At 50.6% G+C, this 25,631-nt stretch overlaps 10 protein-coding genes across 10 annotated transcripts; 3 read left to right on the top strand and 7 right to left on the bottom strand.

Annotated features, from left to right (window-relative positions):
• Window positions 1-326: 326 nt before the first annotated feature.
• N7515_003136 (MBL fold metallo-hydrolase) lies at window positions 327-1,583 on the bottom strand (the record flags this gene model as incomplete). The annotated part of the gene is made up of 5 exons (XM_056663880.1): window positions 327-761; window positions 830-1,091; window positions 1,143-1,273; window positions 1,334-1,364; window positions 1,411-1,583. The coding sequence occupies 5 exons, from the start codon at window positions 1,581-1,583 to the stop codon at window positions 327-329; spliced, it is 1,032 nt and encodes a 343-aa protein (XP_056522937.1).
• A 1,394-nt stretch (window positions 1,584-2,977) lies between these two features.
• Window positions 2,978-4,571, bottom strand: N7515_003135 (glutamate decarboxylase; the record flags this gene model as incomplete). Its single annotated transcript, XM_056663879.1, has 2 exons — window positions 2,978-3,092; window positions 3,145-4,571. 2 exons carry the CDS (start codon window positions 4,569-4,571, stop codon window positions 2,978-2,980), a joined length of 1,542 nt encoding a protein of 513 aa, XP_056522936.1.
• A 447-nt stretch (window positions 4,572-5,018) lies between these two features.
• On the bottom strand, window positions 5,019-7,317 carry N7515_003134 (acetoacetyl-CoA synthase; the record flags this gene model as incomplete). The annotated part of the gene is made up of 5 exons (XM_056663878.1): window positions 5,019-5,171; window positions 5,246-5,586; window positions 5,634-6,091; window positions 6,142-7,154; window positions 7,213-7,317. 5 exons carry the CDS (start codon window positions 7,315-7,317, stop codon window positions 5,019-5,021), a joined length of 2,070 nt encoding a protein of 689 aa, XP_056522935.1.
• A 1,600-nt stretch (window positions 7,318-8,917) lies between these two features.
• Window positions 8,918-10,306, bottom strand: N7515_003133 (uncharacterized protein; the record flags this gene model as incomplete). The annotated part of the gene is made up of 3 exons (XM_056663877.1): window positions 8,918-9,741; window positions 9,799-10,115; window positions 10,215-10,306. 3 exons carry the CDS (start codon window positions 10,304-10,306, stop codon window positions 8,918-8,920), a joined length of 1,233 nt encoding a protein of 410 aa, XP_056522934.1.
• A 2,128-nt stretch (window positions 10,307-12,434) lies between these two features.
• Window positions 12,435-13,106, top strand: N7515_003132 (uncharacterized protein; the record flags this gene model as incomplete). The annotated part of the gene is made up of 2 exons (XM_056663876.1): window positions 12,435-12,729; window positions 12,805-13,106. The coding sequence occupies 2 exons, from the start codon at window positions 12,435-12,437 to the stop codon at window positions 13,104-13,106; spliced, it is 597 nt and encodes a 198-aa protein (XP_056522933.1).
• Window positions 13,107-15,735: 2,629 nt separating this feature from the next.
• Window positions 15,736-17,314, top strand: N7515_003131 (tryptophan synthase; the record flags this gene model as incomplete). Its single annotated transcript, XM_056663875.1, has 2 exons — window positions 15,736-15,919; window positions 15,960-17,314. The coding sequence occupies 2 exons, from the start codon at window positions 15,736-15,738 to the stop codon at window positions 17,312-17,314; spliced, it is 1,539 nt and encodes a 512-aa protein (XP_056522932.1).
• A 544-nt stretch (window positions 17,315-17,858) lies between these two features.
• Window positions 17,859-18,929, bottom strand: N7515_003130 (guanine nucleotide exchange factor SDO1; the record flags this gene model as incomplete). The annotated part of the gene is made up of 1 exon (XM_056663874.1): window positions 17,859-18,929. The coding sequence occupies one exon, from the start codon at window positions 18,927-18,929 to the stop codon at window positions 17,859-17,861; it is 1,071 nt and encodes a 356-aa protein (XP_056522931.1).
• A 446-nt stretch (window positions 18,930-19,375) lies between these two features.
• On the bottom strand, window positions 19,376-20,735 carry N7515_003129 (uncharacterized protein; the record flags this gene model as incomplete). Its single annotated transcript, XM_056663873.1, has 3 exons — window positions 19,376-19,738; window positions 19,810-20,593; window positions 20,659-20,735. The coding sequence occupies 3 exons, from the start codon at window positions 20,733-20,735 to the stop codon at window positions 19,376-19,378; spliced, it is 1,224 nt and encodes a 407-aa protein (XP_056522930.1).
• Window positions 20,736-21,490: 755 nt separating this feature from the next.
• cp3 (carboxypeptidase C PRC1) lies at window positions 21,491-23,200 on the top strand (the record flags this gene model as incomplete). The annotated part of the gene is made up of 2 exons (XM_056663872.1): window positions 21,491-21,980; window positions 22,035-23,200. The coding sequence occupies 2 exons, from the start codon at window positions 21,491-21,493 to the stop codon at window positions 23,198-23,200; spliced, it is 1,656 nt and encodes a 551-aa protein (XP_056522929.1).
• A 687-nt stretch (window positions 23,201-23,887) lies between these two features.
• On the bottom strand, window positions 23,888-24,939 carry N7515_003127 (40S ribosomal uS13 domain-containing protein; the record flags this gene model as incomplete). Its single annotated transcript, XM_056663871.1, has 3 exons — window positions 23,888-24,260; window positions 24,464-24,629; window positions 24,777-24,939. Coding segments are annotated over 3 exons (627 nt in total), but the record flags the coding sequence as incomplete, so codon positions are not given.
• Between the last annotated feature and the right edge of the window lie 692 nt (window positions 24,940-25,631).

Genomic DNA, 25,631 nt, shown 5'->3' with positions numbered 1-25,631 from the left:
CGCAAATTCAAACGCGCTTGTGGAGTCGAATAGTTTGGGTGAAATGTAGACTAAAACACGAGGTATGTGAACTATACGAGCCACATACGAGCATCGCCACCCTAGGGCTTCAAATCGTCCCCAAAAGTTTCAAGAGACTGCTAGTAAAAGGGAAGAAGAGTGTCCACACCTGAAGTTATGCAGAAAGGTTATGCATACCAAGACTGGTGGGGTCAAAAATCAATACTGGCACGTCGGTTGCCTCAGCGGCTCAGCCCCGGACTAACGAAACCAGCAGCCTCGCATAAATAGAACGACAAACACACCGGTGCTTCTGTCGTGCTCTGCTATCCCTTAACACGAAAGCGATATTGGTCACTGCGATCCAAAATCACAACCTTGTCCGATAGCCCCGCCGCCTCAACCACCCGCTTGAAGTCTTCCAGCGGACTCGCAAACACGTCGTAATCATCATAGTGGATTGGGATTGTAATGTCTGGCTGGATCAGTTGAATCAATTGAAGGCCCTGCTCCGCATCCATAGTGACCATCAACGCTAGCGGTTCCATTATTCTTCCCACCAGCGGAGATGGAATGGTCGTGCCGCCGAGATGGGCGAGCATCAGATCAATTTGTTGGCCTGCATATCGTTTGGGAATTTCGTGCAGCTCATCTACCATGAGGGTGTCACCTGAGATGTAGATCCGGTACCCACACGAGAATTCAGCAGTGTTATGGGTGCCGCTGCCTAACTCGAGCATCCAGCCGTTGGTTGGCGGAATCTTCCAGGTTGTTAGATGAATAGCCATGTAATTGAAACGAAAACGACAGATAAAATCTAGGTACTCACTGCGCTGACTAGTGCATTGAGCTTCTGTACCACTGAATTAGGAGGTATATGCTGTCCGGGCATTCCCGTCACCCGCAACCGGGGCTCTGTTGGTCCTGTTGTGCCTTTAATGTTGACATTCATCTGCTCGAATGGATCGAGTGCATGCACAGATGTGAAGGAATCCTCATTCTTAGAAGTAAGGTGCTCCTTTGCATGAGGTGTGGTTATGATTGGGAGATCACGTCTCAATGAAGCCTCCACCTTTCTATCAAAATGGTCTCTGACAACATCAGTACAGGAGTCTGCCCAATGAGTTGCTCCCCAGACCTACTCATGATAATGCGAGAGAAGAACCAGATCAATTCGAGGTAGTTCGTGCAGGTCGACAGCCGGTTCGGTCAGGCGCTTGCTTGATACGCCTGGGCCAAGATGAACATGGTCGCCCGCGTGAAGGAAGTTGGGCTATTATATACTAGGTAGTCAGCTTTGGGATAGTCAATGTTCCAAGCATCAAGTGCTGACATCAGTCATAATCCGTATTCCAGCCCACTCGCTACTTCATTTAGCATATGCCCTAGAAATGCTGGAGTTGAACAAACATGATTGTAGTGGCCGTTCCCACAAAGAAAACGGCTCCATTTTCGTTGCCTGGCGAAGTGGGATGCTGCTTTACCACTTTGGCTCCAGGTAATTGTACCGGGATAGAAGTGGACAGCGGAAGGTCCCGAGTTGGAGGGGCATTCCTCTGCGGGTCAATCGAGATACTCTTCATGATCGGGCAATGGAGGAATAATTGGCATACATTTACACAGTAAGAGACATGAGAGAGGGGTTGAGCTACTTCAATATGTTAGGTTGCTCGCTGCGTATGTATGGCGTCATCAGCGATACAAAAAGGAAAGAAACAAACAAAGCAACAAATATGCATTCATATCATCCTAGACCTCAGTAATGAGCTCCATTCAAAGCAAAGACTTCTTCATTATCAATAGCTTATTTGCAGTTAGAAGATCCAGACTACCTATGACAGTGACCTCTACTTCGAAACGGACAGACATCGGTTGCTATCTACCTCTACTACCCGATAGGCTCTATCACTCGCAAAATCCTGGATTATATACATGGCTCTCAATATTAGTTGTTTCTCCCCGGCATTAGGTACATCATCAGGTCCCTGTACTGGGGTGTTATTAAGCAAGGAGACAGCCTTCATCTTACTCTTAAAATTCACAATATCCCGAGTCCGGAGCCCTAAATCCCTGCCAGCGTTTTGTGCAGATAGACGGAGCCCTTCTCTAATTACCCGGGGTGCGATACCCTGGCGTAGTTTGCTGCATATAACGTCCTGATGCTCGCGGAGTTCCTGCTGGCGGTGGCGTACATGCGTAGATAGGGCGGTAGGATCGTGATTATGGTAGTGATTGCTCACTTGAAATCGCCATCTACCATCACCGCTAGGTCCACTACTAAGCCGTAGTACGGCCCGGAACGGGCACTCAGTAGAGCGGGAAGAGGCTTTTCTTGCTTGCGTACCCCGACCTCGGTAAACCGGGCTCCGAGAGCAGTGTAGTTTGGTAGGTTTACCCGCTGAAGACCGCTTTATTGTGATGGCGTAACCGTGGTCCTTGGCGAATGTATTGATTGATTGCATAGCTTCATCGCGGGTGCCGAAACTAAGGCCTTAGGAGGGCGTAGGCAGCGAGATAAGGGACCCGGTAGGCATGGGAGAGGCCTCGGTGGGTATAGGATACAGATAATCCATAATGAAAGAGGTATTAATGCGGAGAGGAGGTTCGGAGAGGTGCAAAGAGCAGGATGTGAACAGTACGTACTACTCCGTATGGGGTTGGGAATCTCGAAGCAAAAGAAAACATCAACGCGCGTTTGAACGCGCGATCACGTGGATAAAGGCCCCTAATAATATGCAGGCAAGAACGCACTTACTATATTAGGATTAGCGGGGGTAGCGGCGATGTCCGCAGTCATTCCCTTCATCTGGATGGGTTCATCCATATCCTACAGCTAGGAACCAGCACACTGGATAGGAATATTGGCCAAAATGACACATGTATTGTGATAACGGTCGCATAGTTCTCTAATCTCCCCAGACTCCCTTCTTTGACTCAAACCCTGGAAATAAACAGAGTGTTGAACCAATAGAGTGAATCAACACACGCCATGCGTCTTTCCAGTCTTTCCCTGCAGCGAGTGCTTCTCGTCTTTGTAAATGGAGTGAGTACGTGACGTGTTTCGAGGCTGATCACGGCTGCTCTTCATGTGTCTATAAAGATATTAGTATAGGGATCAGCCCGGCCATGGCTAGGGATACATACGCCTCGTATCTTTCAAACATAGTGTTGTCCATAGATTGCAAGGTCTGGATAGCAAGTTTGTAATCCTGGAGCAGACTATCGCATCGGTTCATGCTGAAATCCTCGCGAATCACAATGCGCATCATCTTCATGTGCTCGGTATTAGGTGCCATGGTGTATGCAGGCACAATCCAGCCGCGCTCGCGTAGCTGGTGGGCTACCGCAAACTCGTCGTACACGCGATCCTCGCTTGATGGGAGGCGCCAGGCCACTAGCGGCAGGCCACGGCCGGCCCTCTGGCTCATAATGACCATTCCCATCTTCTCAAGCTCAGAGGTCATGTAGTCGGCGATGCGGATCAGATTGGACATTATTGCGCGGTATCCGCTTTTACCCAGGCGAATCAACTGGTAGTATTGGCCAATAACATGAGATGCCCCCTTGGAGAAATTCAGGGTAAAGCTGGCTTGGTCAGCTCCCAGGTAGTTGATGTTGAACACCAATTCCTTTGGTAGGAACTCTGGAGACCGCCACATGACCCAGCCAACACCTGGGTAGACCAGGCCGTACTTGTGGCCAGAGACGTTGATCGAAACTACCTTCTCCAAGCGGAAGTCCCATAGGAGGTCGGGGTTAATGAAAGGTACGACAAAACCACCGCTGGCCGCGTCGACGTGGATCGGACAGTCAATGTTGCGTTCGATCAACAGGTCGTTGATCGCCTTGATATCCTCATATTCACCAGTGTAAGTGGTACCCAGAATGGCGCAGATACCAATCGTGTTCTCGTCCACCAGATCGACCGCCTGCTTGGGGTCGATGACATAGCGATCCTCGGTGCAGTAGACGTATTTCTCCTCGATATCGAAATAGCGAGCAGCCTTCTCCCAGCAGACCTGCACGGCACTGTTCATAACGATATTTGGACGCGAGGCATCCTTCCCTTCAGCCTTGCGCTTGTTTTGCCACCGTTTCTTCATAGCCAATGTTCCCAGCATGATAGCTTCGGAAGATCCAATGGTCGAGGTGCCCATGGCATTCTCGCCGGAGGCTTCAGTGGGGCAGTTGAAAAGGCGAGCAATCATGTTGACACAACGGTTCTGGATCTCGGCGGTGTGGGGGTATTCTTCGTAATCAATGAAGTTCTTGCTGAACGAGTCGGTCATGATCTGCTCGATCTCTTCTTCCATGTAGGTCGTGACAAAACTGGCGAGATTGAGTTTGGGATTGCCATCTAGACTTAGCTCATCTTTGATCATCCGGGCGGCGATTTGCCGGGGCATTTCTCGCTCTGGCATTTCATGATGGCTCATGTGGTCTACGGCAAAGTGACTGCCATAGACATTGGTGTAGAAGTCATTTATATCCGCGGCAGAGACGGCCTCCAATCCACGGGAAGCAGGGGTGACAACCTCATTGTCCTTCTTAACAGCATCGAGATGAACCATGATTGCGTGGGAATAGATAAAGAGGCTGAAGAGGAATCTGGAGAGGAATTGAGGGGGAGAAGACGGAGAGAAACAAGAAGTCTTCAAATTAACAGGGCACGGTGACAGACGTACCTCCACGTGCGGGGATTTAATGACGCAGCGGCATCATCGAACCACCTTCGATCAGCCCACCTGCCGGCTGCCAAGGCTCTTTCACTTTTTCTTTCACCCTCTTTTTACGTTGTACAGTTGTCCAGACTCTATTTTCTTTTATTACTCCAATCAATACATTTTTATTCAATCAATTCCTTTATGCTAATGCTGATCATAAACACGACAGGCGATCCCAAGTGTAGCCAAAGCTTGGTCAAAGCTTGGCAGAACCTTAGAAAGTGACGATCTCGATGGATCCCAGTCTTGCTCCTCTATGGAGCCACGTTGAGGAGACGAGGCCCGAGAGACCACTCAGAGCTTGCTCTCGCGCAAAGTCTCCAATTTGGCAAATTTATAATAGAAGTCGAGGCTTTTCGGGTTGAGCAGGGTTCCCGATGGCTTGATGATTTTACCCGACACAATCTGTTTCACAGGCAGCTCCACCTTTTTGAGGTTGACTGTGGTCTGTGACGATACGGGTCAGTTCCGGTTTTCCAAGACTTGGTCTTCCTACAGTGACAGGAGTCCGTTGTACATACCGGGATTTCAGGGGTCTCGAACGTGAACATCGGCACATGGCGGGGGCTGAGCTCTGTCCGGATCGCGCTCTTCACTCGGTCCACGAGGTTTTGAGTGAACGGAACACCTGGCTTCATGAGCAGGAACAGGAGCACTCGCTCGTCCGTATCAGTTGGTCGTCGTTGGCCAACACAGATCGAATCGCTAATCTCTTGGGAGAATTGGCCCTCGATCACACGATAGATCTCTGCCGATCCGAACCGCACCCCTGAGGGATTGAGTACTCCATCGGCGCGTCCATGGAATACCAGCTGCTTTGTGATTGGGTGGATGGAAACAAAGTCGCCATGTGTCCAAACGTCTGCAAAGGATTAGCGACCGTGTACATGCGGGGGCGGGTGGTCCTACTGTCAAATCTCCCGAAATACGCGTCATGGTATTTCTTGCCACTCTCATCACCCCAGAACTTTGTGGGCATGTTGGGAAAGGCGGAGGTGGCGACCAATTCGCCGGCCACACCTTCCTCCACGGGGACACCCTTGACTCCCTCGCCGCCCTCGATTGTAGAGTCGTAAACTTCCACGGGGATGCCCAAGCTGCCACCAGCACACCCGCCAACATACACGGGGCTAATGGGGTTACTAGTTCCAAAGCATCCTGCGATATCAGTGCCACCGGAGATGTTATTCAAGCGGACATGGGTTGGGAATCCCTCGTCGTAGAACCATTCGAATAACTCGTCTCGAAGAACCATACCAGTGCTTGTGACAAGCCGTAAAGAACTGAGATCGCGTATCTCACGAGGCTTGATCTTAGCCTGTTGTAGCTCGTGGAGCCATCGAGGTGAGATCCCAAGGTGCGTTACCCTGCAACTGATTAGCCGAGATCCTCAATTGAGGTTGGACGAGATACTCACTTCTCCTGAGCGGCAATGTCTACCAGAGCAGTGATACCTGGAATAAATGGGCTTCCGTCGTACATCACTACCCGCACGCCGAAGAGCAACGTCTGCACGGCACCCATATACATGATCCATCCAGTGGTTGTGTATTGCAAGGTGACGCAGTCTGGCCCGAGTTCACTATGCAATGTCCCCTCCTTGATGGCGTTCAGAAGCACACCACCCACAGAATGGACGATACATTTCGGCTGTCCAGTTGTTCCCGACGAGTAGACGACCAAGAAAGGGTCGCGGAAACCAACTCGAGTGAACTCCAGTTGCTCGTTGCCTCCCGCTGCTGAGAGATACTTGGCCAGAGTTAGAGTCCTGGGAATAGAACTGATATCCTCCGGTCGGGCAGCAAACCGAGGAATTGAAACAACTCCTTCAAACTCAGAAACTGACCCCATACCTTCGACAATATCCCGAATCTTCGATCGAAGGTCAATGGTCTTGCCATTGTATACCGCCGAGTCATCCATAAACAACCAGCGAGGCTTAATCTGCAACAGTCTATCGAGAACGCCCTTCACGCCCATATCCGTGGAACTGGACGAAAAGATAGCGCCCAGAGCGGTCGCCGCCAGGAACACAAGTAGCGTTTCAATGCTATTCGCCGCGCAAAGAGCAATGCGATCACCACGAACAACGCCGTGCGCTTTCATAGCCTGGATCAAGGCTCCAGTGCGTCGTCGCAGTTCGCCCCAGGTGAGATGAACGACCTCATGCGCAGCGCCTTCTCGGACCTCACTCACGGCAATCTTGTCATCTTCCTTGCCGGTCTTGTCGCCAGCAGAACGCGAGAAAAGAAGGTTCTCTGCGAAATTCAGACGCACGCCGGCAAACCATTCTGGTACAGAGTCCATTCGGGCGGATTCATCCACTACCTTTGTGTATGAGCCTTCGTGGATCAATTGGAAGTACTTCCAACAGAAGTCCCAGAATGCCGAGCGGTTGTTGATTGAATATAGGTACATGTCATGGAAAGACTAACAGAGTCAGATATGGCCTTTTCTTTTTCTTTCTATGCATGTCAATACTACTTACGTCGAACTTGCGTCCGGTGGCTTTCTCCAGATCGCGCTGGAAATAACCCATTTGGGTTGACTCCGGGTTTGGATGCTGCCATAGCTTGCGGGGAAGAGATGTCATGTTGATCGCGGGTATAAGGTGGAAAGGGATGTCGAGCTTCCAAATCCAAGGACAAGCAGCTACTTTAAGGTCGTAAGTTATCTTACCGAGGGCCGAAACAATAGCAGTCCAGTTCGGCCTGCCAAGAACCTCCTCCACTAAACGCCGGTAAACCCCCGTGTGGGGAAGATTTCCCCACTTGGAGATGGGAGATCTATCTCTACTCTGCAGCAGAAGACACTGCAGTTGAATGGGATTGGTTTTATCGGGGTTTCAAGAGAACTCTGAGCCAGCAGCACGCAACGAGGACTTATCGAATCCATCCCGGGACGCCCTACCTTAGCTTATGTACCTGGGCAATTGCCTGCCTCTGCGCGGGGTATTGACGTTCAAATCGAGGGACAAACAGAAGTGCCATCATCGGCAGCAGTCTTGTTTTGGAAGCTCCTTTACATATCTCAGGGCTGCATCCCTATTTGAGACCATTCAACCCTCTTCTTCGAAGACCCAGAGATAGTCTACCGAGTTGGGTTTTCGATTCCAAGACCCTTTCCCCAGTTGATCTTGGAGTACCGACATACATACAAAATAACATGCAATAGCGAGGTCCAGACAAAAGAAAGCTCACTCTTGGAACTGAGGTAAATCCTACTCTCCTACTCTCTAGATGCCATGGCAGATCTACCAGCCTGAACATCGTCCAACCAAACCAAGAACATCGACGTGAAGCTCTCATTGCAAATACCGCTTGCAAATTGCAACCTGGTACATGCCTAAAAGGTATAAGAGCCTCAATCGTTCAGATACTCTCGTTCTTCGAGCAGCCTTTGAGCACATTCTCGGCCAACGTAGCTCGAGTATGGACGTTCTGCTATTTCATTTGATTCATTCCGGAGCCCGGCATTGTCAGATTGTTCCAGAGATATCCTTGACAGGATTCAGCTGATGTTTAAGCAGTTGATATCTATTTCATTGGAAAGAACGTGACGGATGACGATGGGTCGCTCTTTCCTAGTAGGCGTTGTGGGACACATGGAAGTTACTAGAATTTTTCCAGCTTGAATGGCTGTGCTCTGGTTTAAGATCATGAGATCAGAGTAAAATGATAAAATCTACCTAGGTACTGTGTAGTAAATCCATATACTCGTAAGTACTAACCTTGGAAGTAGTTGCTGTCTCCCCATACTGCGTATTCACATCGAACCCGTTTGACCCGCACACCGGACTCGTCAGCACTCCACTTCCTTGGCCAGCACTGGATGACTCGTGGGCTATAAAAAGTACTAAAGATCGACGATATCGGACCATCTCTACATAGTACATACCCCCAACGCCCCATCTGTCATCGACGCTTTGATGCCCGAGTAGCGGTGTACAGACTTGGAAGCTGGGGCCCAACAGTCCCCTGAGAACATTTCTTTCAACTACAGTGCACATCGACAGAAGACCACATACGGAGCATGATTTTGATTCTGGTATATAATTTCAACTTGGTGTATCATCGAAGACTGACAAAAGAGAACAACAAAGCAACGGGGCAATTTGCAACCTCCCCAACGTGTCCAACTAGCGTACAACGCATATCATACACCGGGTCTCTCATTCCCCACTATTACTTTATTTATTTGAACTTGCGCTTCAACCACGACAGGAATCCACCCTTCTTCTTTTCCGCCGGCTCTTCTGAGGGCTCGGAGGTCTTCTGGGTCGCTTCCTGGGCCTTGCCGGCCTCTTCCCTGACGGGCTCGGTCTTGGGCTCCTCGGCCTTGGGCAGGGGCTCATCGCCGCGCTTCAAAGCAGCTTCGGGCTTCTGGATCTCAGACTCCTTGGGGGCAGCTGGTGCGGCAGACTTGTCGGCCTTGCCGGAGTTGAAGGCAGCAGTTGCGGCAGCGACTGCCTGGGGAGAGGAAGGCTTCGCGGCGCCGGGCTGAGCAGTGGAGCTCTTGGAGGCGGAGTCGACGGGGATCTTCTCCTCTGTAGCCTTGGGAGTCTCTGCGACCTTAGGAGCCTCAGCCTGCGGCACAGGCTCGGGAGTCTTGGAGGCAGCAGTCGAGGCAGGTCCAACAGCCGCCTTCTCGATGGCCTTCTTATCCTCCGCGACGCTCGCAGCCACCGCCTCCTCGTCAGTCTTGGGCATCTTGTGGGGCTTCAGGTTCTCGTCGGTGTTGAAGATCGGCTTCTCATACGGGCGCTTGGCGTGGGCAGCCTCGCTCTCGCTGGACGCAGCAACAGGGGCGGGGAAAGGCTCGGGCGCAGGGACGGCAGTAGGGGCGACGACGGGCTCAGCTACAGGAGCAGCGACGGGCTCGGGAGCAGGGGCGGCTGACTCCGAGGTCTTGGGGCGCTCAGCGAGTGTGGTGGCACCGGCGGCGGAGGTCGCGGGAACAGGGTCCACGACCTCCGGTGTCAGGGCCAACTCCTTCGGCTTGCTGTCTGAGATCACAGCTGCAGAATTACGGTTAGTAGGGTTCATTGTCGCAGATTGACTGACACGCGTCATACCAGTGCCTGCACCATCCCCACCCTCCACCTCGCCCAACTGGCCGGTCTTGGAGGCCTGCGCTTTCTCCACGGCCTCCTCCAATGAACCCTGTTTCTCGGTCGCGGGAGCCTTTCCGGCGGTCACAGCCTCCTTGGTCGGTTCGGTCTCGGTCATAATGGGGGTCTCAGCCGCGGCGGCGGTGGGCTTGGGGGCCTGAGTGGACTCAGCCGCGGTCTCCGCAGGCTGCGTCACAGTCTCGGGCGCCTCTGTCTGCTTGACGGTCTCCGCTGGGCCTTCAGTTTGCTGGGTCTTGTTCTCAACATCCTGATCGGGGTTGCTGCGACACACAAGTTAGTGATTGTTGGTAATGTGGCATTGGCGCGTGCTCGTGCGCCCCGATTTTATTTATTTATTTTTCACCTCGTTGGGAACTTACACGGCGTCTTTGACCTTGTCGACAGCAGCGGCGGCAGCAGCTGCGGGCTTGTTGCCCTTCTTGTTGCCTTTCTTTCCTCCTTTCTTAGCCATGGTGCTCGTTTCGATTCGTGAGATGATTCTGCGCTGGTGAGTACGAATGCGATTGCGATGGTACAGATGAAGAAATTGAAGATTTCCGGGGGAAGAAGACGACTTACATTGTAAATGTGGCAGGAAGGTGAAGTGTAGGAAGGAAGAAGCCAAGTAAGGGATGACGATGATCCGGTATGCTCTCCTCTAGGGTCGGATCCGTGGTGAGGACACTTCTGGAACACAAAAGCGTTGCGAGAAATTTAATTTCGTTTGAATTATTATTAGAACAGACACTCACAAAGGTCAATGTCTCTCTCTCTCTTCTATTTCTACGTATTCTTTTTCTGATACCTACAGTATCTCCGTACGTCCACTCCAGCATTCCTCTGCGATGCCCTTTCATAGTTCGCTCTCGTGTGCTAGAGCTTGGGCCAGCCCTAACATCTACATCGGGTAAATAGGGCTGCACTAGGGGCCAGCAATCAGGAGCTCAGGGATCTGGGGATAAGTACGGATACTTCATAGTCTAGGGCAAATGCTCTGCCATCCTCGAGTGAGTTTAGGTCCTTGGGATATTTGATCCTTTTAACACACGGGGAGAGAAAGTGGAAGCAGGCCAGGGGCTCCAGCTGAAAACGGTTACATCATCGCCGAAACAGCGGAGTCGCACCCGGACTGTCCACCCTGAAATCAGCCCTGGAGATCATGATAAAACGGAAATAGTAGTAGTAAAAATAGAACAAAGTAAATTATGGAAGGAGAGGCCTCCTCTAACTAATCGTTTGTTCCTAGTCCTACACAGTACATATCTTCTACAGTTAGCCCCACGGATTTATGCTGTGCAGTAGTGCAATGTGCTCATGAGACCACTGCCTATAAGTATCTCATTACCTCCTGCACTGGAATATTCTCGAATGACGATGACGTCTATCATTACCCAACTCCAGTGTCTACAAAGCATACACAAAAAGCCAAACCCCATTGCGAAGATGAATGGGATGCAAAAAGATTGACCGACGCAGGGATCGAACCTGCAATCTCTTGATTCGTAGTCAAGCGCCTTGCCATTGGGCCAGCCGGCCGAATTGAATGGTTACTTTGTATGTAAATGTATTATGATTCAGCAACTCGGCTTCACATACCCCCGAGCTGTGCCGGTTTAAGCGGCAAAGTCGGGAGGCGAAAAAGGGAAGGTCATAGCCACGGGGCAATTGGTCCACTCTGTTTCCGGTTTATTCCTGCGCCGTACGGAGTACGCGAGAGAGAATTAGAGAGGAATCAGATATCAGATAATTCCCTTTTACTGTGTAAGTGACACATTCTCTTTCAAAATTAATTAATTCGGATGATGTAACCGAGAGGCTCTTTACAGGACTGATCGGCCATTGTTTCTGGAAGCCTTCGCTGCAGTACGCCACCGACTCACTGACATCTGGGGATCATGTTCTACGATGTAACTGCAGCTCAGACTCGGAGATCTCATCTTCCTGCATGAACATGCCAATATGCCAACATGGACTTATGATTTGACACACATATTTTTATATGTACGTTTACGTACGTAAGTCGATATGAGACCAGACATGTCTGTTTCCCGGGTCAAGTCCTTTCGCTTAAGGGATCCATCTGCGGAGTGGACTCCGTAGAAATCGAGACTTATGGATAAGTACGGAGTACTCCGTACTGTGTAGATACTGTGTTACTAGATAATACATCTAAACACGATAACTACAGTAGTAAGTTATGGCGGTTCCTCGCACAGACAGTTATGCTAGCCAATTAAATGGAATGAGATCACAGTCTACGACTTTGCCCCCAAAGTCTTCACCGGATATGTGCCGAACGCATCCTGGGGGAACATCCCATGGGGCTTATCTCTGCCGTTACATCCAGATCCACGTTATTAGTAGTCCACTTTCCCCTCTCTTCTGTTTTTATTCCTTTTGCCTCTCTATTTCACCATATAGAATGATCATAAATTTACCCAGCCAACAACCCCGCTATTCGTGCTTGCACACCCATCGCGTCCGTTCCCAATCCGGGTCTGGTATGCACCTTTGAGGCCTTTCTCCAGGAGCCCGCATTGATCTCTGAGTGGAAATTCGAATCTTGAATCTTCTATATTCACAATTCTTTTCATCCCAATATGACGTTCCGCGACACGGTCAAGCGGGTGTTCCGCTCCAAGAATGATGGAAAGCCCAAAGTGGAATATTATCGCCGCCACGAGTGTCCCCCTTCGAAATTCAAGGGCCCGTTCGATCGCGCCCACCAAAAGAAATTGGCCGCCTGGTCTTTTGGCGGTGCAATGATTGAACGAACTCGTTCCCACGAACTGTCCCTGTCACCCTGTGCGACGTACGCGGGTTACGAGGGTTGCACCGGCCCATCCGATTCTGACGACTCGGTGTCTCCGGATGATGAAGTTGATGTCGATCCAGGTACGCATTTCCAGTCCGAATGCAAATATCTCCCCAACTCTTATTTCAGAACTCATTCTAACTTCATTTTGTTAGTTCCCGTCGCTCAAGTGGCCCCTGCCGAATCATCGCCACGCGCTGCTGACTCCGGGTCACAGACCTCCACCATGATCAACGCATCCAGTTACAGTGGCTCAACAATGACTCTTTGGAATGATGTCTCTATCTACGAGATACCCGAGGATTCAAAGGAGTCGAAATATTACTTCGAGGAGTCGGTCCGCTATACTTCGCCCCTCCCCGCCATGACCCCGTGCGTGATGTCCACCCGCAAACACATCCCTTTCGCCCCGGAGGAACTCGCTCGCGCCTTGGTCGCTGTACAGCTCTGCGCCTGATCATCTATCCCTGATCATGACCCTATTTTTTTCCATATCCAGGAGATGATTCTTTTCTCGTCATCCCTTCCATTTCTATGGAATCGAGGTCTTCTATCTCCCTTTCAACCCCTCTTTTTGTGTTTGGCTCCTTTCGGCCCCTTCATGGGATCTCGGTCGGACATCGGCTTCTCGATGCCAGAACATCGATCATCGATGTCTGCCATCCCTGAAATGACGCACTCGCTCGTCATTTCAATTTTATCGCGGACTGGGGTATCCCTCGCTCAATTCGAGGACCCCCGGTCGGCGATGCTCTTTCCTATCTGTCACGCATTTGCATCTGAGCGTATACCCACGGACTTTGGGTGTTAATTTTGTTTTTTCTGCATGGTTGGTCTTTTGCTTTGATGGTTGGATCCAATATGGCTACTGAAGCCATTTGCGCCTATCACGACATATACGTCCAGTTTCTCGGTTAGGATCTTAGACAAAATAGAACGTCTTTATCTTTAGATATGTTCCCGGACCCAACTAAGTGTACAAGAACTAATGAGCATATCAAAAGATACACATCGTAAGTCGTAAGTCGTAACTAGACCTGATCGACATCCAGCTGTCGATGCAACCTTCAGCCCCGCCTCAGGGCCAAGCTTTCTCCTCCCCGCGCTAAGATTGCATATCACTCTTTTTCAGTAATGATTATTCGATCGGCTACCTAATCATTGCTGCTTGCTGGCGTTTCGACTACGGAGTCATGTAGTTCTACCATGGTGTTGCTGCAGATATGAACTACCTTGTAGCCAACTTACTTCCAGGCTTGGTGGCCTTACGTTTAGTTGCTGTCGCAACATTATCAATGATGTCCGTTTTGGGTATGTGTTCGGCTTCCAGGTTGTGCAGCAAAGCTACAAATGAGTTGCGAGCCTCTGGGCTGGCTTGGCGATAGGTACAGGTGTGTCCACTAGGTAGGTGCAGACTGGAGCGGCTCCGCCTCGATATATCAGCGTCACAACGCTAAGTACTAGGTTCCAATTTCCCCAACCCTTAGGTATGCGACATCCACCCAGGTAGCATTTACATAATTTATTAAGTCAAAGAACCAATGTAGGGTATACCCTGCTTGAGAAATAGACTTATTCACCGCTTGGCTATGTGCGGGCATCTGCACCTGGCAGAGACTGACAGACTGTTGTATAAACCCTGTCACATGACCATCCTCGCCCTACTTGCAGGAAGCATCATGTATGAAATCGAGGGGAGCTTACCATGATATTGAGATTACCTAGATATTTAGTAGTCTGATAGATTAGCCGAGAACTTCATTCTAGAATGAGTGTATATCCTATACCATCATCTTAGTAAATCTAAGGTGAACACAAACGGAACTGCCATATTCCCAGCACTCCAAGTGTTCATCCACGGACCATATCCTTTCATTGATGGGGCTGTACATACCCAATAAGCTGTGGAAGAATACAGAAGACATACCCTGTATGGTGCGCTTTAAGATGTACAGCCTTGGCCTGGCAGATCAAAGAGGAAGTGGCTGAAAGAGACCCCTGTACCGAGGTATGATAGAGCTCATGCACGACCTGAATGCGCATACACCAATTGCGTGCAGGCGAATATCAATTCACTAGGATTCCATACCCCAATATCAATGACGCAATAAGAATTACAAGATTCCACCCAATTTTGCGCCATACTAGTGGCCATTGAGTCCACCGAACCCATCGTCTGTGCTTTCGGCCTTCATTGTTCGACACAAAACTGACACAACAACGGCAACACGTGGAGCGGGATCTGGGCTGGATGCAATCACATCATACATGTGAATTGTAGGTTGGGCCAAGGTAGATATTGCCTTGTGAAACAGTGATAGGTATAAATATGCTAGGGGGCGGATCCTATTTGATCGTGTAACACTGCATCTATAGCATTCTGCCTTGTGGGTATTGAGTCCCAGTACGTGCGAACAGCCTTAGCGTTATCGACTTTGATGCTGAAAGAGGTTCCTAGCCCCCTCGTATGTAGCAAGCCGTGATTACCATATGGGAATAGACTCTACTAGATTACTGGTGCCATTGGTACCAAGCTTCGAGTTCCACCACTGGGACCGCTGCCACCGGTGTAGATCGTTGTAGCCCAAAGGCTATGGCTTGAGATTGGGAAAAGTACTGTGCCTAGCTCAGCCTGATTCTCGGCAGCGAGCTTTGAAACAAGGGATCTCGAGCGCAGGGAGTTATCAACCTCGGAAAGACGGCATGTTGATTGGGGCCTGGAAGGAGGTCCCCCGGGCCAAACGTCGTATTGACATGGTCAAATTTCCTCGCAAATAGGAAGACCAACAAGAGCCCGGTCGGATGGGCCGATTGGGTAGAAGAGGGCCCTAGAATGGAATGTTCTTTTCCTTCAATGGGAGTTGGTGGTCTGAACATTGTCTAGCAGGGAGCATCCGCACCGTGCGTAGAATGTGTTTAATGCATCTCACGCCCGCCATTGTGACTTACCTTAATCCTCATCGCATGCATGGGATATCTCATTGTCATCCTCTGAATCTATTATCTGTACTGAGTATTGTTCCTTCATGGTTATTGATTCTCGGCATATATACTGAAGTGTCAATTCCCATTCCTACGTCTGAAGAATGAAGCACATGGTTATGCTGCGCTCTCTGCGCTCTCTGCGCCGTCTTCTATGCTTTCCCTCCTCCAAACCGTGCGAAACAACTGAGCCCCCGACAGATGGCACGGAGAATGCACAAGATGTCATTCGTTTGAGACCTGCTGGCAGGGGCATTCCTCCAGCACGCATTGCCAGTCCATCAGTCCGTGTGTCATGCCCGGAGACTTTTGGCAGCGTCCATTCCAGATCTCCGTCGGCCTCCCCCCTCAAGCTGCATTAGCAGCACACCAACAAACTCAACAAGTGCATCAGATGGCGAAACGGGAACTACAGCAGTGTCAGTCGCCACTGGCAACACATCCCTGCTCCCCGAGACGCCCGCCAAGTCCTCCACCTCGAACTTGGACAGGATCACACCGTATACTTCCATCCTGCAGGCAGATGGCAGTCTGCGGGCCCCACAGGTCACCTTCGATGGATACGGTGTCTACGGAGGCCGGTTCGCTCCTGAATCAATAATGGGATTTTTATACGAACTGACATCATTCTTCGAGGCAACTGTCTCGGACCCTTCCTTCTGGGAAGAATATGCCACTTTCCAGCGTGACCAACCAACACCCCTTTACAAGGCTACGAACCTAACAGCCCTAGCCGGTGGCGCAACCATCTGGCTAAAACGCGAGGACAAAAACGACTACGGCACCCACAAAGCGCGCAACATCATCGGTCAGCTCCTCCTCGCCAGACGTATGGGTCGCTCAGAAATTGTCACAGAATGCGCCTCTGCCAAACACGGCAAGTTCGCCTCTGCCATGTGTGCACGGTTGGGTCTGCAGTGTACCATCACCATGGGTGCCGACGATGCCCAGGCTCAGGAAAAAGACGTGCTAGAGATGAAGGCGCTCGGCGCTAAGGTGCTCACCTCCCGCACGCCGTCGGGAATGGGCAGTCTGCGTGCTGCTATCACAGAAGCCTTGCGGTATTCGGTCTGCAACCATGAGTCTGCATACTACCTCATGGGCAGTCCTGTGGGGCCCAGTCCCCTGCCGACCCTGGCGCGAACCTTCCAGGCTCTTCTAGGCGAGGAAGTGGCGGCCCAGATGCATACTGCGGCAGGTCGGCAGCCGGATGCACTAGTTACCGCTGTTGGGAGCGGAAGCGGGGCAATTGGGTTATTCAGGCCTTTTTTGCATGATTCGTCGGTAAGGTTGGTTGGTGTTGAGGCGGCGGAGGCGGCTGCTTTGACGGATGGGGGAATCGGGGTGCTTCAGGGTGCTCGTACGCTATTGCTTCAGAATTTTGATGGCCAGATACTTGACTCACAGTCTATCTCCCCGGACATGAATTTGTCGACGGTGGGCCCTGAAGTTGCTCATTGGAAGGATTCTGGACGGATTGAAATTGCAACGGCTACTGATGCGGATGCCCTGGATGGATTCGCAACCCTTCAGAACCACGAGGGGATCTTGCCTGGTCTTGACTCGAGTCACGCGGTGGCCAAGACACTGGATCTTGCTAAAGAGCTTGGTCCAGGCAAGAATGTTGTTTTGTTGGTGACTGGGTGTGATGATATCCCGGCAGCGTGTGAACTGGAGGGTTGATTGGGTCAGGGGTTTTATGTTATGTTGCTTAGAGCACAAGTACGAGTTACGAACCTAGTGCTTTCTTTCTCATTTCTGTTGGGAATACCCTGATCCCTCTGTTTATGGCGCTATTAGGTCTTTGTTTGCTTTCCTCTGAGACAGCCGTCCAATTGTATCATAGTGTTGGTAGTCGATGATACATGAGTGATGTCCAGAACTTACTTGATAGGGGTATTTCTTACTTGCAGAGACGATCTTTCTCATGTTTGGCAATTTCTTCGTCAGTAATGCTACGCTATTGTCATGCGTGTTTTCTTTGCAGGCCTTTGTTGTTTGGCTCACTTGCAGCTGCATCTTCTTTGCTTTTTCTTTGTGAGGAAACTTTCTCAAGTCAACCCCTTAGGGCTTACTGTTCGCTTGTGTGCTGTGTTGCCACTTGCCTCGTATTGGAAGGAGATGATATCTCAAAGATTTCAATATATTTCGATGTTCTTTAACATTTTTAACATTTGGTCATCAATCATATAGGTCATGTGCTATAAAACCCAAACGACGTCATAATTCAGTCCTCATGTGTGACAGACATGTCCAGAACCTCCACCCGACCTCTCCCGCGTGTCTCATTGCTGACCAGTTCATTCAATCCCTTGAAGGCACCGGGCTCGGCAAACCCAACAATCTCCCACTCATCCCCACCAATGACTTCTTGCGACTCGACCGATTCAATGAACGCTATTATCTTGTCCTTGACGGTACTGGGTGCCTTGGGCGAAGATTCCACATCAGACTGACCACCCTCGATATCTGAGTCATCTCGCTTAGCTCCCTTCTTCGATCCCTTCCCCTTCTTGTTGTTCTTCGAGCCACTGGCGGGTGCTTCCTTCTCTTTGTTCGCAGCGCTGGGGGCGGCCTTGACAGACTGCTTGAGCAGTGACACGGGACAAGACACGCGAAGACGCATACGGGCTCGCATAACGGGAATCGGCTGCCAGGCAATTAGAGCCTTCATGGCATCCAATGCTTGACTCTTCGCTGAGCGAGTCGCTGAAACTCCCGTCCAAAGCGGCTTCTTCGGTTGTGACGTCTTCTCTTCGCCATCTCCGCTCGTTTCCACGTGCGCTTGTGTCTGTTGCTGGCCGCTGGCGGAGCTCAGTTGATCCAGGGCCTTGTGAATCATTCCTGTTGTGTATACGCGCTTGGTTGACGGGTCGACTAGGCGGCCTGATACGATGTCTAGGACTTCCTTCTCCACTCGTTCGAGGATGTCTTTGCGCTCGCGCTCGCCGACTTGCACCTCGCCTTTGCGGAGGATCTCTTGCAGGATCTCTTCTCGTGGGGTACCGGTTCCGAAAGCTTTTGCTAACTCTGCTGATGGGGCCGTTTGAGCTTTGGAGACGGAGAGGAATACGGTCGGGACTTGGAGGACATTGTCGAGGTCTTTTTCGGCGCCGGAGCGGTATTCGAGAAGTTTGTTCTTGTAACAGGCGAGTTCGAAGCGCTTTTTGCCTGCATTGAGATGGAATGTCAGTGAACGGATAAGGTAATGTAGATTAGCTTCAACCATACCTTTCTTTAATCGGACCACCGATACATTGGTGAATTTGATCTGGTTAGAGGGTTGGTTGATAGGCATTTTGAACGTATGAGCCGCTGAGGGCTGAGTGTCGCTAGGAAGATACAGAGACCAGAGGATGCGTAGATATTTTCAAAAATGACCTTTTCAATGCTTTTTTTTTCGAGTAGACGAGACTGTAGAAAACGAGAGATATATGTCTATGTAGTTATGTACCGGGCAAGTTTGGTCAGCTCAGAAGATCCAGCCGACCTAATTTGGTTAGGTATGTCATGTGATCTCACATGACTCAGCCAATCATGTTTGGTCTGAGCATGCTGAGATAATTGGGCGCCGGGACACGGGAGACACCGAAATAGGAATATGATCTACACAGTAGAAGTCTCAAAAGCATTTATTGTGAACTAGTAGGAGGCATAAAAATATCTCAAACATAGGGGCCGCGCGCAGGTGTCAGAGGAAGCAAGTAAGAAATGACACAAAAAACACGTCAATATAGCCCCCAGTTATTCGGCCTTGCCTTTCCCATGGGAAGGCTCAGAAGGGGCCGAAGGGCGATGGTTCTCATCCGAGATTGGACCTGAGGATTCGACTGGCCTCCTGCGCATCAAGGAAAGGCCAAAAGTGACTCCGACGAAGTCCAGATGGGCGACCATGGTCCAAAGGGCCCAGGCTTCCCACGACATCCCTAGAATGATGAAGATCGACTGGTCGGTCTCGTAAGCGTCCGAGATCTCCACCTTCATATTGGGTGGTAGATTTTGGATCGCTTGCTTAAAGTTTTCGAACACATCGCTGTGGCCCGGCATAGGACTGCGCCCGTGAAGGGTCAGTTTCACGAGCACACGTTTCTCATTGACATGCCGCAACTGGCGTGGGATCGGGATGCGTGAGGTCGGAGTGGGTTTATTGTACACCAGCCTGATCAGCTGGGTCCGACGAGAGTTTCGAGAACAGCATGGGGAGTAGTTGGAGTCCTTTCTTCCTGCATCCGCTGGAATAAAGCGGCTGTCGAGACGGTCGCTTGCCCTGCTTGTCTAAAATGATGCGCCGCACTGAACAGCCGCATCGTAAATGATGTCGACGGGTCCCGAGCTTGTGTTGTCTCACGGGGACCGCAGGCCGCCAGAACTTGGGCCACATTTCCCGCAGTTGCCCCCGCTCTCGTCGCGGCGCCAGAGTAACAGCAGTCGAGGACGCAGAGGACATCGACGCGTCGCATACTTGCTCTGTCCTTTTCTTCGTAGACATCGTAGACTAGTTCCCCCCGGATTTTGGTCCATGAGATCCCGTTGTCGCCCTGGACAAAATAGAGGCTCCCATCGCCTGCGATGGCTCCGTGGCCAACATAGTAGAAGACGAATAACGAGTGTACCTTGGAAGCACGACATTCAGCAATCATGGTGCTGATCTTATGTCGAAGAGTCGAGCCTTGACCCTCGTCCTTGGCTTGCAGCAGGAAATTGGTGCACTGGATCCCAAAGGTTTTCATCGTATCGGTCATGGTTCCGATATCTTTGGTTTCGCCGGTGGTGTCGTTGTCCCATCTAACGAGGAGGGCCACCTTCCTCTCGTAAACATTTCCCGGGGATGCCGCCACCTTTTCCAGGTCAGCTTTCAACTTTCGGAGATGGTGGACCAGGGGTGTCCTCGAAGGGAACGAAACAGGGACAGATAGGTGAGATGTGAATGGCGAAACTGGGTCAGACGGTTGAGACATTGTGCTAAACGATGTTAGCCCTTTGAAAAAAGAAAGAGAAGTATGGATCACTTGATAGTTGGTACTTACAATGTGAATTGTGGATTTGTGGTGACGGGAATGTCGAGGTGCGAGATGTTCGAAGGGGAGAGACTCGAAAAGTGCATTGATGAGAACGGTGATTGTAGTTGTGAAGAGATAATTGTAGCAGAGAAGATTCAAAGTGCGTTGGAGAGAAGAGATACTTATGTATCGTCGGTCTTGGACCATAAGAGGAGCGGTTGCTCAGATAGGACCCCGATGCCAATTTGGGCTTCGGACCCGTGCTTTCCACTATTTGGACTATGGCGGTGGCCGGTGCCACATCATATGACTATTTACCTGGTATGTTGCTGTGAATAAGTTTCCAATAACTATGAAGATAAGTAACTAACTACTTTGTAGTTAGTACGGAGATATGTAGATCGATTGTCCAAATTGCCTAGCGGAATCCAGGACTTACCCAAAAGGGCTTAGCTACAAAGCTCGTGCCCCTCAAATCCATGTGATCCCGTGACTCAGGCTGAATCATCGATGTAACCCACTTTGAGACACCTGATTGGCCCAGCTGTCTCGTCTTATCAGCCGTCCCCGGCGTCATCAGCCAAGGGTTCCTGCTTCTCCTCACCTCTCAACCTTGTCCAGGACATCAAGGCATCATCGTCTTGCTTCTTTGACGCTTCAACACATATCTCAATTATTATTTTCTGGCGGTATCTTCATAGTGTAAGTAAATTCTGTTTACTTTTGGCTTCCTTCAGCCAACCTCGTCGGCGAACTGTCACTGATAAGAGCTGCCTAACCCCAGACCCCAAGGTACCCGCTCACCATCAACAACCCATCATTAGCATCATTCTTCTGTGAATCCTGAACACAGTTTGCAATGAGACTTCTATCCGCCACTCTTTTGGCGGGAGCTGCTTCGGCGGCTTCTCCATCCCTCCAGCAGGTCCTCGGAGCTCACAGGGAATATGCGGAGAACGTCGCCCAGAAGGGCGCGGAGACGGTCTCCAAGCCTCTGCAGCAACTCCAGGACCAGTTCAAGTCTCTCTCTGGTGAGGCTCGGCAGCTTTGGGAGGAAGTTTCCAACTACTTCCCCGACGCTATGGACAGCGCTCCCCTGCTTTCCCTGCCTAAGAAGCACACCCGTCGTCCTGACTCGCACTGGGACTATCACGTCAGCGGCGCAGATGTCCAAGGCATCTGGGTTGATGGTGCCGACGGCACAAAGGAGCGTGAGGTTGACGGAAAGCTGGAAGCTTACAACCTTCGCGCTAAGAAGGTTGACCCCAGCGCCCTCGGCATTGATCCCGGTGTCAAGCAGTACAGTGGCTACCTAGATGACAACGAGGATGACAAGCATCTGTTCTATTGTAAGTGAAAGACATCATTTATATGTTAAATTATGGTTATCTAACCTTCGCAAGGGTTCTTTGAGTCTCGCAATGATCCCAAGAACGACCCCGTCGTCCTGTGGCTGAATGGCGGCCCTGGCTGTTCGTCCCTCACCGGACTGTTCATGGAGCTTGGACCCAGCTCCATTGACGCTAAGATCAAGCCTGTCTACAATGATTTCTCGTGGAACAACAATGCTTCTGTGATCTTCCTGGATCAGCCCGTCAACGTCGGCTATTCCTACAGCGGCTCCTCCGTCAGCAGTACCACTGCTGCTGCCAAGGATGTCTACGCCCTTCTGACCCTGTTCTTCAAGCAATTCCCCGAGTACGCTACGCAGGACTTCCACATCGCCGGCGAATCCTACGCTGGTCACTACATCCCTGTCATGGCTTCGGAGATTCTCTCCCACAAGAAGCGCAATATCAACCTCAAGTCTGTTCTCATCGGCAATGGCCTCACCGACGGTCTCACCCAGTACGGCTACTACCGCCCCATGGCCTGCGGTGACGGTGGCTACCCCGCTGTCTTGGATGAGAGCACTTGCCAGTCCATGGACAACTCCCTGTCTCGTTGCCAGAGCATGATCGAGTCTTGCTACAACAGCGAGAGCGCCTGGGTTTGCGTGCCCGCCTCTATCTACTGCAACAACGCCTTGCTTGCCCCCTACCAGCGTACTGGTCAGAACGTTTACGATGTTCGCAGCAAGTGTGAGGACGAGAGCAACCTCTGCTACAAGGGTATGGGTTACGTCAGCGAGTACCTCAGCCAGGCTAGTGTTCGCGAGGCTGTCGGTGCTGAGGTTGACGGCTATGACTCCTGCAACTTCGATATCAATCGTAACTTCCTTTTCAACGGCGATTGGTTCAAACCTTACCACCGTCTTGTGCCCGGTCTCCTTGAACAGATTCCTGTCCTGATCTACGCCGGTGATGCCGACTTCATCTGCAACTGGCTCGGCAACAAGGCCTGGTCTGAGGCTCTTGAGTGGCCTGGCCAGAAGGAGTTCGCCTCTGCCGAGCTTGAGGACCTCAAGATCGTCCAAAACGAGCACATTGGCAAGAAGATCGGCCAAATCAAGTCCCACGGCAACTTCACCTTCATGCGTATTTTCGGCGGTGGTCACATGGTTCCCATGGATCAGCCCGAGTCTGGCCTCGAGTTCTTCAATCGCTGGATCGGTGGTGAGTGGTTCTAAACGCTTAGCCGACTTGTTCCATGATACAACGCGTTGATGAATACTTTGTTGAACCGCGTGTTCTTGATATTGTGACGGCTATTTGCATACAATTTGACACTCAATCCCCTATACTCACAGGGGTCGCATATTCGGTACCAGTTGTGGTGCTTGCTTATTTTCGTTGACTTTGCCTTTGCTGGTATATATGTCTAGGCAATTGGATTACAATCAATCTTGAATAGACCGAAGGCTGGGTTTCAAATAGTACAATAAGGCTGCAGGTGTGTAGGTCAGACGTAGGTAGTTAGGTACACACAAGTGCAGGGTACGCTGTGATAAATGATTGGATGGGCGTAGCCCTAAATGTTGATGTGGATAAAGACTACATCCAGTGTACCCCGGAGTTCCATGTCCTTCAACAATAAGCGACAATAAGCATGTCGATCCCACATCTGTGGTCCAGACATACCCCGCTGTAAGATATAGACGTACATCCCTCAAGCATGGCACCAAGACTTCTAGGTTGCAAGAGGTTCTACCCTACGAAGGCCGAGGATTGAAAGGGACTGGAGTAGAGCATCCTACTCCAGCTACCACCCTCACACCCAAAGCATAGCAAAGTACTCGTAAGAGATTGGTTCATTTCATGGTATGATTCATTTTCAATTTTTTGAACCGGGGTCATACCCAGCTCAGCGGGGAAAAAGGTCCCACGAGAAACACACCGGAAATAACGGGATCCCTCCAAGAACCCCCGGCAAAAAAAACGAACAGAATAATTTAGCCCTTCTTCTTGCTGACACCGACGGTGCGACCGCGGCGGCCAGTGGTCTTGGTGTGTTGACCACGGACACGGAGGCCCCAGTAGTGACGCAGACCACGGTGGGAGCGGATCTTCTTAAGGCGCTCGAGATCCTCACGGAGCTTGGAGTCGAGACCGTTGGAGACAACCTGGGTGTCCTTGCCATCGGTGATGTCGCGCTGTCTGTTCAGGAACCAGGCGGGGATCTTGTACTGGGTGGGGGTCTGAAGGATGGTGACGATACGCTCGAGCTCTTCGGTGGTGAGCTCACCAGCACTAAAGAAAGGTTCTTGTCAGATTTGTTGCTTTTGTAGAGAATTTGCGCGATTGTTGTGCGATATTCTCCCCCTTCCTCCGTTTTGTCGTGATGTCGAAATTGAAATCCAAATTTCTTGAGAATCCTCATTTCCACGTTTTATCCAAAACCAAGGGGTGGGAAAGAATGTGTGTCCGATGGGAGGGGATTGTGGCGAACGTACCGCTTGTTGAGGTCGACATCGGCCTTCTTGCAGACCAAGTTGGAGTAACGGCGACCAACACCCTTGATCTGGGTCAGCGCGTACATGATCTTTTGCTTGCCGTCAACATTGGTGTTGAGCAGACGCAAGATGAACTGGAAGTTCGTCTTATCGCCGGAGACGAGCGCTGTTATCGAGAAAACCGCATGTTAGCCGACATTCAATTTCGAGAACCACTGTCCCTGCCACTGTTTCCTTCTCTTGATTTTCTTTTGGCAAATTCGTAGTTGTATAACAAGAATATTCTCAGACGCAAAGGAGGGTCGGCACGTACACATGATGGGCGATGGGCGAGGATCGCGATGGGTTGTCGACGGAGGGATGGAGAGGAGGAAGTCCAACTGAGTGACTTTGCTTGTGGGATCGGGTAATTGGGACGCTAGCCATTTTGGGACGAGGGCTCGCTTGTGAGCCGCTAATCCAGAAAGGGCTAGTGCCTAAGGCGGATCATGTGGGATCACATGACTGTAATTGAATCTGTCAGATTCAGGTAATCTGCTCTGTCATTTACGAGTATCTTACCCGAAGCCCTGACTTGACGGGCTTTGTTTTGCTTAACACCCGTTTGAAACTGCGACAAAGCTAAATCTCGGGTCTAGCAGCCACTTTTCATTTGTCTCTTTGTGCTTTCGAGGATCACTGCTGCAATTTGTGGATTGAATCACTCGATGGAACTGTCGAGTCTTTGACAGATGCGTTTTGATCTTCGATCCCGAGGGTTGATCCACTGGTTTGATTTTTGAAGGATCAGGATGTCATTATTGCACCCTCCTTTGGGCGTAAAGGAGAGATATTCAACGTTGATCCAGCGACTCCCTCGAATATTCCGCCTAATGCCATCTATACTCCATCTTCCAGGTACCGTACGCCTTTGGATGAGCGATGCTCTGCCAGACATGCTTGATCTCTTCTATCAGATGCAGAGGCTTAACGACTGCTACATGGTTATCAAGCAAGTACATTAATGCTGACATTGGAATTACTTGGCCCTCAAATAACCATTTCTCGACTTGATTGACTCATGTTCACGCAACATGGCCACGAGACCCTGATCCTCTGCCTGGGCTGGTCTTGGAACCAGTCCCTGAAATTTTGGACTCGGTTCAAAAGGATCTGTCTTGTCAATCAA

The sequence above is a fragment of the Penicillium bovifimosum genome (assembly GCF_028826915.1).
Source record: "Penicillium bovifimosum strain IBT 22155 chromosome Unknown utg000003l_segment0_segment0, whole genome shotgun sequence".
NCBI lineage: Eukaryota > Fungi > Ascomycota > Eurotiomycetes > Eurotiales > Aspergillaceae > Penicillium > Penicillium bovifimosum.
This window is presented reverse-complemented; position numbering and strand designations above follow the sequence as displayed.